Source organism: Electrophorus electricus, chromosome 21 (genome assembly GCF_013358815.1).
Source record: "Electrophorus electricus isolate fEleEle1 chromosome 21, fEleEle1.pri, whole genome shotgun sequence".
Classification (NCBI taxonomy): Eukaryota; Metazoa; Chordata; class Actinopteri; order Gymnotiformes; family Gymnotidae; genus Electrophorus; species Electrophorus electricus.
In genome coordinates, this window is record NC_049555.1 from 4,931,449 (window position 1) to 4,944,718 (window position 13,270).

The 13,270-nt window shown below is 46.9% G+C and overlaps 1 protein-coding gene across 3 annotated transcripts in view; it reads right to left on the minus strand.

The window, feature by feature from the left end:
* The window catches only part of crebbpa (CREB binding protein a), a 36,714-nt gene that overhangs the window by 7,748 nt on the left and 15,696 nt on the right, over nucleotides 1–13,270 (minus strand). Inside the window, exons 3-20 of one of the 3 annotated variants that reach the window (XM_035520767.1) lie at nucleotides 10,055–10,225; nucleotides 9,463–9,706; nucleotides 8,411–8,524; nucleotides 7,588–7,851; nucleotides 7,249–7,354; nucleotides 6,661–6,798; nucleotides 6,332–6,449; nucleotides 5,986–6,157; nucleotides 5,224–5,286; nucleotides 4,928–5,049; nucleotides 4,587–4,760; nucleotides 4,158–4,406; nucleotides 3,775–3,942; nucleotides 2,891–3,071; nucleotides 2,382–2,500; nucleotides 1,274–1,513; nucleotides 657–745; nucleotides 36–116 (exon numbers count right to left, since the gene is read on the minus strand). In XM_035520767.1, coding sequence (XP_035376660.1) covers nucleotides 36–116; nucleotides 657–745; nucleotides 1,274–1,513; nucleotides 2,382–2,500; nucleotides 2,891–3,071; nucleotides 3,775–3,942; nucleotides 4,158–4,406; nucleotides 4,587–4,760; nucleotides 4,928–5,049; nucleotides 5,224–5,286; nucleotides 5,986–6,157; nucleotides 6,332–6,449; nucleotides 6,661–6,798; nucleotides 7,249–7,354; nucleotides 7,588–7,851; nucleotides 8,411–8,524; nucleotides 9,463–9,706; nucleotides 10,055–10,225 — 2,813 coding nt within the window. Of the gene's footprint in view, nucleotides 1–35; nucleotides 117–656; nucleotides 746–1,273; nucleotides 1,514–2,381; nucleotides 2,501–2,890; nucleotides 3,072–3,774; nucleotides 3,943–4,157; nucleotides 4,407–4,586; nucleotides 4,761–4,927; nucleotides 5,050–5,223; nucleotides 5,287–5,985; nucleotides 6,158–6,331; nucleotides 6,450–6,660; nucleotides 6,799–7,248; nucleotides 7,355–7,587; nucleotides 7,852–8,410; nucleotides 8,525–9,462; nucleotides 9,710–10,054; nucleotides 10,226–13,270 lie in introns of all 3 variants that reach the window. The other 2 variants (XM_035520766.1, XM_035520765.1) reach the window with 2 other exon arrangements.

The following is a 13,270-nucleotide window of genomic DNA, read 5'->3' on the forward strand; positions in this document are numbered from 1 at the left end:
AGAGCTCTCAGAGAGGGTGTTGGTGTAGTACTCACGTTTGTGGCTGAGCAGGATCATCCCCCAGTGTCACGCTGTCTCCCTGGATCTCATTGAAGCACTTCTCACAGAAATGATACCTGTGCACAGCAGTTATTCAATTTGGCATGTGTACTTACACACTATTTGGTTACAGGTACATAGATATTTTTAAACTGTCACCATATTTTATTACCATTCTTGCTTTGATAAAATTTTTAAAAATATTTTTTCCGAGTTTCTCTGCAGCAGTGATGGCTTGCGCAACGACTGCAGTGACAGTGTCTATACTGCAGGGGGTGCAAGGGAGTCCGTTATGAGTAACCATACGTTTATTTAATTGAAAAAAAGTGCGTTTCTATAAGACAGCGTGCATAATTTAACTGTCAATGAATGAAAATTGAAAAAAGGAAAGTGTAAGAGAAAGAAAGTGTGACTATATTTCTTAGACACCATCCTCTAACAAGATGCAGTCCAAATAGGCTTACAAAATCTATAGAAAAAGGCGCCAAGACAAATGATACATTTGAGGAAGGATTTGAGTAGTAGTAGTAATAATAATAATACAACAACAAAAATAACAGATGACTGACACCCCCCCCCCCCCCCCAACCGCCTATTCTGGTAGGGAGTCCACTTACCTGTTCTGGTAGCTGTAGTAGGTGCCGTCTCTAGGAATGGTGCAAAGCTGTTTACCATAGCAGCACAGCGTTTGAGGGGAGAACTCGTACTGTAAGGGAGAAAAGAGAACGGTGAAGAGAGGAAACACAAACACACCCAAACCAACCCACTGCAAACAACCCATCCAGCTTACACCCAAATACCTACCATCCCTTCCAGCCACCCACCCACCCACAAAACAAACCAATTAAATGTTCAATAACTAGCAACGTCTCAGCCCAGAGTTCCTGATTTCCAGGCCTGAAGGAATGCAGTAACAGGCACTTCAGTGTTCAGTTGGTTGTCTCAGTGCAGGGACAGCAGTGAACAGGGCAGTTCTGCAAGCCCTTGATCTTCTTTCAAAGCCCTGATTGTGATGATCAATAAACCCATCCCCATTTACACGCATGCTCACTCACCCACCAAGCAACTCTCAACTTCACCCTCCCACCCACCCATTAATCCACCCTCTTCGCCTTCACTCCACTCACTTCACCTCCTCACACACACTGATTCACCCAGTTCATCCTCCCACTCACTCATTATCTTGTTCACCCACTCATTCACCCACCCCTGCAGTCCTTTTTTGCAAACTGACCTTCCTTCCGCAACAGTAGCCGAGGCCCTGCATGACGGGGTCGATCTCCTGCTCGAATACCTCGGCCAGCTTGGAGCAGTACTTGTAGACACGCGATGTCTTCCTGTTGTAGAGCCAGGCGTTGTTGAACATGAGCCAGACGTCGTCCACGTACTGCCAGGGCTCCTGGTACTGGCCTGTATCCAGCTTTCGCTTAATGGTGGATAGGTCAATAGGGTTCTTCACAATGTCGAAGTAGTCCTGCAGACACATCAAACAGGCTATAGTTACGAAGTGAGATTCTTTAGCCACTACGCTACAAAGGACAGGAAGGTGTTTCAAATAGTCACAACATGTTTAAAAAAGCCAGCACTGGTAACTGATTCATTTGTTTGATTCTGTGATCATGATGATTGTTAGCTGAGATTAAAAATAACACTACATTTTGGCATGCAGTGACTCCAAAGGAATGCGCGCTCCCTCAATGCTCATGAGCACCATTCCTTACGACAGGGATCTAAACGGAAATATTTGAAACTGGCCAGTGAGCTCCCCACTCACTCCAGGGACATTTTTGTGGTTTGTCTGAGAGCCATTGACTTAGTAGCAGCATTAATAAAAGTTTAAAGTGTGTATGGGTTTAGCAAACCATAGACAAACACATGGATCACACAATATGTGGCCTTTCATGAATGCACACTACAGCAACAGGAAGTAGTGCATGCATGCATTTAAAGAGAGCACATCGCTGAGGGCAGACATGCGGGATAAGTCGGGATTTAGCACAGTGATTGAGGTGTGTCGGTGGAGTCACCATGTCAGAGGTGGCCAATATGTCAATATACTATTACAACACTTCAAGACAACTTGTATAAATAAATAAGTAGATAAGATAAGATAAGGGCATAGTAGACAAACATCCAATCAGCTCTTTGTTACCAGGCAACTTTAAATTGATAATGCAACAAGACAGTTTGTTGTTTACAAACTCTCTACAACTAGTGAAAATGTCAATTTTATGAAATATTCATGTGGTAAATGTTTTGTCAACTGCAGTATGCTCAGGGAGATCTACTGTGAGACAGCAGAGGTGCAGTGGTATCGCCTGTCCTTTGTGAGGAGTACTCACGGGAATGCCCAGCAGTATTGGGTCCACGGGCTGACGGAAGGGCAGGGACTCGGGGTCCTGTCTGTACAGGGACTCCAGCGTGGGCATGAGCGCTTGCCGAAGCTCCTCTGGCTTGAAGACTGGGGGGGTTGGAGGACAGGGAGAGACAGAGAGACAAGATTTTTCATTCTCAGGCCGTTATTGCCATTTCTACTTACACGTCATTTCTTTACTAAAATCTTCAGCATTATTCTCAGAGTTTAGAGTAGTTTTTAGGCCATGCCTCCCAAAGCCGAGGTTTGATGAGGCATGGGCATGTCTAGCATGCTAAAATGTAGGAATACGTTACTCAAGCATACTAAAGAATAGCACAGCTAACTGAGACAGGGGTCAGCATTATGAGCTTGCAGGCTTGCAGGGGTCAGCATTATAAGCACGAGGACACGCAAACCTGTCTCCACCAGCTTTCGTCTTGTTTCGCTCAACCAGGTTGGCCTTCCCTGTAAAACATTCACCAGAGACACACTCACTCTTCCTGCGAGACTGCGAAGGTGAGGAGGACATCGTGCCATTCGTCCCGCCTTCTTCCTCTTCTTTGGTTTCCGGCTTCACGTCTGTCTTCTTGTCCTCCGTTTCCATAGGCTCCTGCTTGGCCTCTGTCCCATCTGGCTCTTCTTTCTTGACCAAGAGGGAGACAGAGTCGTCCTCTGCCTGTGGGAAAAATCATAAGTTTTATGTTTAAAGACTCCTTAGCACTCCACCTGTGCTATTCAATCCATGCAACGTAAATGCTGGATTGGTCCCGAGATCTGGAAACATCCTTGCCCCCCCTATCCTAACTAGACCCAGAGCAGGTGAATATGTACAAAATGCTGACCAGTTAGTTCTGTTTTTCTTAAGGCATCATAGATAAAGGTGGGCGTTTGCAACAACGCCCACCTTCTATACACGGTGTCATTAAACTATTGCTCGCTTATCCATCGCAGCAGTTGTTTATGTGGCAGTAGAGTGCTCACATGACTGCATGAAAGACTGCATGAAAGACTCTTTCCTGCTTGGTTCACTGTTCTTTAGTATATCAGCTGTTAACTGTGATTGCAATAATTACAGCTGCAATATGAAATTCAGCAATGAAAGGTTAACAGATATGTTAAAGGTGCGCTTCGATCACCCTGCTCAGTCTCAGGTGTCGTAATGAGTGTCTAATTGGACACTACCAAAACAATTATAGGCAGATTTTTTTTAAATTTCAGGGCACTCATTAGACCTTTAGTTCATTTATTTTTGCCTTATAATTGAGGTTTGTCTTGCATGTTTAAAATAAAGGCAGTCACAGAAATTCATACTGGTTTGCAGCTATGTAAAAAAAAGAAGAAGCCAAAAACGGCCCGAAACAAATGAACAGTCCCCCCACCTCCATCTTGGCATCGGTTTCCACAGCACCAGACTCGAAGTCCTGCTCTTCCTGTTTGGGCTCCACTCTGAGTTCGGCTGCTGTGGCCGGCACCTCCGACACACCATGCTGAGAATGCAGGTCTGCACTTGCTGCCGACGTTGGGGTCAGCACTCGGTTATCACCACTCTGAATAAGAGACAGAGACAGAGAGAGAGAGAGACACACAGACAGTGACAGACTGCCCTGCTTATCCCCATTTTTGCACTATGAACCAGGACCAAGTGATTCAGTCATAAGAGCTCAGAATCAAGCAAAAATGGTGTCTAGCTGTTGCAGCCCAGAGTTGAACCTGGGGAAGAGAGAACAGGGTGGAGGATGAAGGTGTGTGTGTGCGCTCTCACAGGGGTGCCAGGGTGATGCAGTGCCTGGGCAGAGAGCTCCGTCTGGGGCTGAGGGTGCGGTTGGGTGCCCTGGGCAGGTGCTGGAGTGGGCGTGCTGGCCTGATTGGGCTGCAGGGCAGGCAGGTTTGCGGCAGAGGCGGAGCCTGCGTTGGGGGGCGGAGTGGCACCGAGGGGGGTTTGGGGCGGTGCGGGGCAGGTCATCTGTGGGCCCAGTGGGCCAAGTGCATTCAGAGGAAGGTTCTGGGGCTGCTGGGAAGATGGCAACACACATGCGCAGATGAAAGCACGCATGCACACACTGATGCAATAGGGTTGCAATATGGAATCGCAAATGTGAATGTGTGCAGATTCACAGGCATCCTAAGTTATGAATGCATGGATGTTAAACTAGACTATGCATTGTGTGTGTGTTCATGTGTTCTCCCTCACCTGCGTGACAGCTGCCTGCGTGTTGGGCTGGCCCATGTTGACATTCATGGTGTTTGTGTTGGCGGGAAACTGCTGCATAAACTGTGTCTGATTGGTGGTCTGAGCCACCATGTTCCCACTGTGAGCCCCAAGCATGCCTTGTGCCTGGGCCATCCGTGTGGGTGACATACCCATCTGAAAACAGCAGCAAGTGCGATCCATTTAAAAAATAAAGACATTGAGCAAAACGCAAAAGGCGGGAAAGAGTTCAGTCATCTTGACAGGACACACATTGGGAAAATGGTCCTGTCAAAATAATGTACGGTAGTGAATGAATGAGTGTGTGCGCGCAAGACACTGACCTGTGGAACAGAGCTCATGTTCATCTGCTGTGCGTGACCCATCGGAGACGCAGCCCGAGTCGCCACTGGAGCCTGGGACATCTGTACATTCTGCATGGACATCGCATTAAACTGGTTCATCCCTAAAATCACACACATACACAGTAAGATGCAAATCAACCTGCACAGTATGGATCTTTTCAGTCAGCTACAGAGAACACACAATTTAGGTGAACACACCCGTCAAAACTTCACCTCTCTTGCACGCACACATGCAGAAAACGAGCAGTCAGTAGCTGAGTTAAGCGGAGCAGTACCTTGGGTAACCTGCATGCGGTTCATCATCTGATTTGGCACATTGGGCATAGGCACAGGACCATCTGAACAAAGACAGACACACACACACACACACACGTGTAAGAAAGTGTATATAAACTCTAGAAAAATGCCTTCCTTGCATAGGTAGTCCCTAGTCACTGTATTAGGTTCACCTGCCTTACAAGTGGATTCTAGGTGAATTCTAAGCGTCCAATTACAATCTGTAGTCCACCTGGACACACGTACTGTTCATTAGCAACCTTATATCCTGTTTATCACGACCAAATGACTGACCACAGAACCCTTGCTGACCAGATGTTATGTGGACATTGGACCAACATAATATCAACATTGACATGGTAGTGACATGGTTGTGGTGGTTGAACTGGTACTGGTTGGACTGGTAGACATTTATCAGGCACAGCAGTTTTGCTGGAATGTTTAAACACAGCATGTTTCAGAGTGCTCCATCATCCAAACATTCAGCCAGCAGTGGTCCTGTGGTCAGAAACTGGCCACTGATGAAGGGATAGAGAAGTCAACAGAAACGGGCTATAGATTAGGTGTAAACATAGGGGTATAGACTAACTAAAAACATAGGGGCTATAGACTAAATAAGCATACGGGCTATAGACTAATTAAAAATATGTGGCTATAGACTGTAACTGTAAACCTAGAGTGTTTCTAATACAGTGACTGACATACTAGTATGCAAGAATGACGGTGATTGTGCCTTGTTCAGGTGCACGTGTGTAACTCACTCTGTGGCCTGGGACCCAGGGCACTGGGCTGATTCAGTGTGGGCTGCTGTGGCCCTGCAGCGGTCATAGGCGCCTGGTTAATGATCTGCTTCTGGAGACGAGACCGTCTCTTCTCCTCCAGCTCCTTCTGAATCTTGTAGATCTTCTCTGCTAGGAAATGGTAGTACTCATCCTACACACACCCACACATACACACAGTAAGCTAAAGGAACTCTCCACATAACACTTTACAACCAAAATACACCTATATACTTATTTTAAGTGCTGGTACTCTCCTGTGCCTTCAGTGAGGTTTACTTAAAGCAGCAGGCGCAAGACGCACATGTGTGTTTGTTCGTGTCCTCACCCTGCTGTTGGCAGACTCGTACATGTCTCCCTCCACCTTCCGTGCATATGCCACCAGATTCTCCATCCGTCGGTCCTTCAGAGCAGCAGGGTCCGGAGTGGGGAAAATGGCCTGAACTCTGTGTAACACATACACACACCCACACCCACACACACACACACCCCACTGTTAACATTGAATAGAAAATGAATGAGGTGTGGAGAAAGAAAGTAAGCTGTAAACAGCAGTACTACCAGCCCACAGGACAGTACTAACAGCCTTACAGCAGATAGTAGAGAGATGGCAGCTGTACTAAGAACAGACAGTGGAACATTAGCAGCAGTACTAACAGTTTGTGGACGAGGTGGTTGCGGAGGTCCTGAGTGACGTGCTCGTGCCAGGCTTTCCTCACCCCGCCTGTGGGCAGCGGAGCTGCTGTGGGCACGCTACCCAGAGCACCCACCGTGGTGCTGTCCGACATCAGCTGGCTGCAGGGGAGAGAGAGAGTGAGAGAGATGCTCCTTTACAAAGTACAATGGCACCCCCCTCCCCGACGTGGGACTTCACTTGTAAATGGACTGTATACGTTTAGTATGTGTGTGTATTTAGGAGTCAAATGATTTCATAGAAATTCATGAGTAATGCAACAAGATTGTCAAATTTAGCCCTCATTAAAAGATGTCCCTTAGTAATCACACCCTTAATACAGGACAGCAGTAAATGACCATTTAGTGTACCATATACAGAGCCTAAAGCTGTCTAAACTTGTGAATTAGATTGAAACTATTTAAAATGATATTATTTAAATTATTATTATTTAAAATTAATAGTATTACATACAATAGTGAAAGTTCAGTGCAGTTAAATTGAAACAGAACTTATAAGCCAGCACAGTGATTGAATTGGTAAACTTGTGTTAAGAGTTTGTTGTCTCCTACTTGTTGGCGTTGAGAGTGGATGGTATGTTGGTGTCTGGGTGCAGCTTGGCCTGTTCCGATGTGGGCAGCCCCATTGTCCCCCCACTTAGATTCATCTGGTTAGCACCTGCACATGACACACACACACACACACACACACACACACACACACACACACAATTGAGACCTGTGACCTACCCTTCAGATTTGTTTTACGTTAAGTTAATGATACCAGTTAATAATGTCACAAACCTGGTCAGTTTAACAAGACTGTATTTTTGTGGATGTCAGCAGCCTCCCCTTGATGGAAAACTGTGTGTGTGTGAGTGTAGATATTTGAGCGCATGTCTGTGTGTTTACCAAGAGCATTGAGTGGCCTCATCTGCTGCTGGTGCTGGGTCTGTGCGGGCTGTGTTGGGGGCTGGCCTGCTCCGGGCGGCTGTGTGGACGACTGCGTCTGTGTGGGCGTCTGGTTGCTGTATGGGAGCCCCAGGGCAGCATATGCCCGCTGCATTGAGCTGGGGTCAATGGGTGCAGGGGTGCTGAGTGCCGGTGCCGTGGGCTGACCTGAACCCACTGGACCCATCGAGCTCTGCACACCTGTGCTGGGGGAGCTCAGCATTGCTGAGAGAGAAATAGAAATTGGGGCGGGGTGACAGAGATGAAAGGAGAGAGAAAACGACAGATACAGAAAGGTTACTATTTGCACGATGAGCTCTGAATGATCTCGGCATCAATGACCATTTTAGGAAGCAAAGGAAAGAGAAGCAAGGGGGAAAAAAAACAAAACTAAAAAAGTTTAGGATCATTTAGGAGGGGCAGCGCCACAGCAGCACGAGTCCTCACACCACAAACCCCCCTAATTATCATCTCTTCATGCAGGTCCAGAACCACTTCTGTCCTAGCAGAGGTTTGCTTTAAGAGGGGATTCACAGCACTGGTGCAGCACACACAGTTTATGCAGGAAGAGGGAGGAGAGGCACATGAGAGGAGTGATTTAACAGAACGGCAAAAATAACAAGGGCAGAAATATATCAAAAACAACCTGCTATTAGTCTCATGGTATCAGGGAGTGAAAGGTTTAGGATAGCAAAAGCCTCATAACATGGTCAAGTAAGAGGAGGAGGTTTAGGAGGAGGCGGTTCGGAAACAGAGCAGGAGGCTTTGAGGATCGGATACTCACGCTGCTGGTTGCGCTTGTCGCTGGCGTTCTTGAGGGGGAGGCAGACAGGACAGTCGTGCCTGGTGCAGTTCTTCCAGTGAGAGATGATCTGTCTGGAGGAGGCACAGTGAGCCACTGCAGACAGAGAGATGATGCGAGAGAGAGAGACAGAGAGGGAGCGTCAAAATTTGTCTTCTTTCCAGTGGAACCTGTGGAGCAATGTAGCAGCTCAAAAGACCTCGTAAACACACATGAACACAAACTCTGTGCTATTGGGGCATGTGTGCTTGACACAGTCAGTGTGCTCAAGGCCACAACTACGTGCTGCCTGAGGAGGCAGAGAAGTAGATGGTATGCCCGACAGCCGCTTCAGTTTCAAACAGGTTGCTTAAAGGATCGGTTTGCACAGAGAGGAAGCTTTCATTTCAGCACCCACACACACAAAATGTACATAAACACACCCCTAAAGCCAGTGGCATAACCGATCAAACTAGTCTCCATGTGCTTTTAAGCATCATTTAACCCTCCCGCACATCCACCCACACACACTCCCCCACTGGATGTGTGCGTGTACATTTTTGTGCATGAGTGTTTGGTGTCACAGTGAGTGAGCAAGGAGGTAAACAAAAAAAGAAGAAAAGCAGAGAGGAGGCAGTGTAATGAGCTGGATGGCTCTGCAGTCTCGCGCTCGGTGCACGCGTGGGTGTGTAGACTTGTGCATGCGTACGTGCACTTTATTAGTGAATGCACTTTATGTGCGTGTCTGCCTGATGAAATGATACCTGCCACTCTAACCAATGGCTAATGAATATCAGAGCAGCCTGCCCGAACAAGCAAGCAAGCAGCATTAAACACACTGTGTGAGTGTAGATCAGTAGCAGCACTTTTCCACATCTTCAACACCCCCTGCGAAACACACTCTTGCAGTCTCACAGACACACACGCATAGACACAGTTGTACACACAGACAGACAGACACACACACAAACAGTCGTACACGTGCACAGTGGCACAAACCCACAAGTGTGTAAACACGCACACAGACCTGTGACCTGAGTTGGGTTGAAACTCACCCTGGCAGGACTTCCCGGCCTGGCAGTGGGTCATGTGGTTGAGCACGTTCTTCATAGTCCTGCAGTGGGGCAGGGCACAGGGGCGCACCTCCCCGTTGGCCTGCTCCCGACGCTGGCACTTGTGGGCGTGGAGCAGCAGGACCAGCTGCTGCTGGATCAGCTTCCGCTTCTCCGGGTCGGCCGTGGGGCCCGTCGCCACACCCTGACCCCCTACCATCCCTACAGACACCTGCTGACCTGGAGGCTGCTAGAGGGAGGGGGAGAGAGAGAAGAACAGGAGAAAGGGAGAGACAGAAGAGTGGGAATGAGAAACAGTGAGGAAAGGAGAGAGATGTGTGAATATGCAGCAGCACGTCAGGGGAACTGCCACTATATTGGAACACAAAGGGTTTTTCCTTTCTTTTTTTTTTTCCAGATTCAGAAAGGAAAAATAATCAAGTTAAAACAGCAGCAGCAACAACCGGAGCAAAGTGAGGATGCAGAGAGACACCAGGATGCCAGCTCAGCCCTGCTGCTCCTGCGCTGGGGGACCGAGGGCACCTGAGCCACGCGGCTGGGCCAAAGTGCACCGCGAGGGGCGAGGAACACTCACCATGTTTGGCACGGTGGTGACATTGCCGCCCTTCAGGTCAGCGGGGAAGGGCGGCAGGCTGTTCTGCAGTGTGACTTTGCTCTGCAGCTGCGTGTTCACACCTGCTCCTGCCAATGGCTGCCCTCCTGTCTGGTACTGGCCAAACGGGCTACTGGCCCCTGGCATGCCCATCTACAGGGAGAGAGGGAGGGCCAGAACACATGAGCAATGGTAACAGTAAAGCGGGACTATTCTGACAGAAAACAATCCATGTAGGTCATGTCTCAACATTTCTTTCTGTTCTTTCAGAACAAAATGAACAAATTTAAATGTCTAACAAACAAATAACAACAACTGCTTAAAAGGTAAATCATTTAAAGCAAAGTCGAGTATTAGAGACCGATATGGAGATCTTAGTGACCGATGACAATATTTAGAGAGCAATGACCATTTGCTTTTTATAACAATTACATTTTTTCCCTTTTTAAAAAAATTTAATAATAAATTTAGAAACAAACTTAAATGAACATTTAACATCTGTTACTTTCTGTATTGTCTCTGTTTACATTTACACTCTGTCTGCAATGTACCTTTATCAGTGTACTTTTATATATAATATTATTTCAAAATGGCAATTAATCAACCCTATTAATCGGGTGACGACTGAAGGCAGGCATGAGCCCTGTAGAAAGCTGCCTAAGACTGGAAGCCCTACAGCAGTGTTTGGAGCTCTTAAAGCATGGCTAGTGTCAGCATCTTCACTGGAGGTCCTGTAGCACAGCGGGCACACAAGGAAACCTGGAACGGGCCCTGCCTCTCCAAGTCCTACGGCTCCCAGACCGCCTCCCCCTCGGGTTCCCTCCTCCCTGCCCTTAAAGATGAGCGGCCGCACGCTCTCCGTCACGGACAACGCTCCAGCAGGCCAGATAAAAGAGCCCAGCTGAGCACCACACGCAGCACCTCCCCCCTCTCCTTCCAGTCTTACACGCTTGAGCACATTCACACACACGCTCACAGAAACTCCAAAGCATGCACCTCCCCCGCCCGCACTCATTCGCATATAGATTTGTTACTCGCTTTTCAACATCCCTCCCTCTGTGTGTGTGTGTGGGGTTGCATGAGTTGGAGCTCCCTAGGCTATCCCCTCCGTAACTACTACTACTACAGTCAACGAACAATCAAATGTATAATCAAATTATTACCTTGGCATTTTATGCATTTGGGGGATGACTTACAATTTCAAGCATGTTACAGAGGTAGGAGAATGTACTTGTAGGACTCCTGACCAAGGACTCTTATTGGCATAATACAAAGCACTTGACCGGACGGGAATTGAACCCCAAGTATTGTTCCTACCTACTACATTATATACCAACTATTCTATTATTTGATTGTGGATAAAAACAGCACTATCATGACCATATGTTTCCCTCATCAGTTCTCACGTGGGCATGAAAGCACAGCTAGCCAGCTAGTGTTTTGGGAGTTCTAGCGTCAAGAACACCAGTAGTCTACTTTTCTGTTTTTGATGGCACTTCATTGTAAATTATCCTTCAGGGTAAACCATTTGTTGTTGCACATCTCAGAATTTTGTGCTTTTAAACTTATTTAAACAAAAATACAGATGTGTAGGCTGCTGTATTGACTAATTAGAATATTGAAGGCTAGAAGGCTAGCAAGCTTCATGCACTACTAGTCTCCCATGGTTTAATCACTTTCTGGAAAATTAGGAAAAGATACATGCTTATGTGGAAAGAAATATACCTTTACAAGTACTTATGTCTCTTGCTATATGGGTTGGTGCCCTTATGGACATAATGCAAAAAAACCAACAACAACAAACAAAAACAAACAAAAAAAACCAACCAGATTTGAGCCATTCTGTTTAATGGTTTGAGCTTATGTGGTTTAATTAAAATAGCGAATAATCAACCATCATGTTTGACCAATTGTGTCAGCTCTAGTGTGTCTAGTAATTCGCACACAAAGAGCCAACACGACCTTCAATTACTACCATCTCAAAATTTAACAAGTAATTCCTCATTTTCTCCCACTCTTGCAACACACACCAAGTTAATAAAATATATATCAGCTGATATTTAGGCAAATATAGTACCATTGCTAAAACACAATCCTATATATATTACGTTAATCTTAAAATGGAGTCTTGCTGTTGCATACAGATACAAAACCATAGAAAGAGGCCCCCCAAATGTGGTAAGCAGTCACACATACGTGCACACACACACACACCCCAGCCATGCTCTGATGTGGTAGGACTAGTGAGCGACACGTGAGAGCGAGACGGCAGAATGGCTTCCCTTCGATTTCCTGCGAAACCACAGTAGTGTCTGCTGTGAGGCAAACACACCGCTTTCTGCTGCCCCCCCCAAAAACACACACACGCGCGCACACTCTCGCAAGGGCACAGGCAACTGTCCGCTTTCTGATTAATTAGTGCCACACAAACACTCCTCAACTGCAAAACTTGGCTTTAGTATGGACAAAACAATGCATTACTGCACGCAACAACACAATATTGCTGCAGCATGCCAACACTAAGTTCCCACATATCTAATGCTAAAGGGAAACTCGACAACTTCTCCAGATCACATTCACCACATTCCAGTCACCATATTCATTTAGCTCACAGTGAAACTGGGTTCTGGGCTCTTCAGAGCTTCTTGGTCTAGAGCTGCGGGTCCCCAAGCCCAGTCCACCTGGAGGAGGTGAGCAAGGGCAACAGCGAGCTACTTTACCCGGCCCAGGTGTGCTGGGAGTGGGAGCAGAATGTAGAGTGTGCGCTGGCTGGTGCTTACCCCACACTGCACTGACCGGCCCTGTGCTGTCAGACAGCCCATCTCAGACAGGCAGTGGTGAGTGACACGATCGCTGAGGTGGAGAGGGAGAGCCTATTCAGCAGCAGCCATGTGGCAGTGCCGTTCAGGACCCGCTGGGCTGATGCCCTCCAAACACATTCCAGCACTTATCCTTCATCCAAGAGCTGATCTGGGTTTTTAAACTGAACGCTGATCGAACTGCACCGGCATAAACTATGTAACATAATGTACTGACTAGGTCATTGCCGACAGTACATTTATGTAACTTCTTAGTAAGCAAACTTACAAATTAACAGTTGAAACATTAATTTCTATACTAATGAAAATGCTCTGTAATTTAAAAGCACACTCACTGGGGAATGAAGAATTTCTAGCTGTAAACAACACCACCTATTAT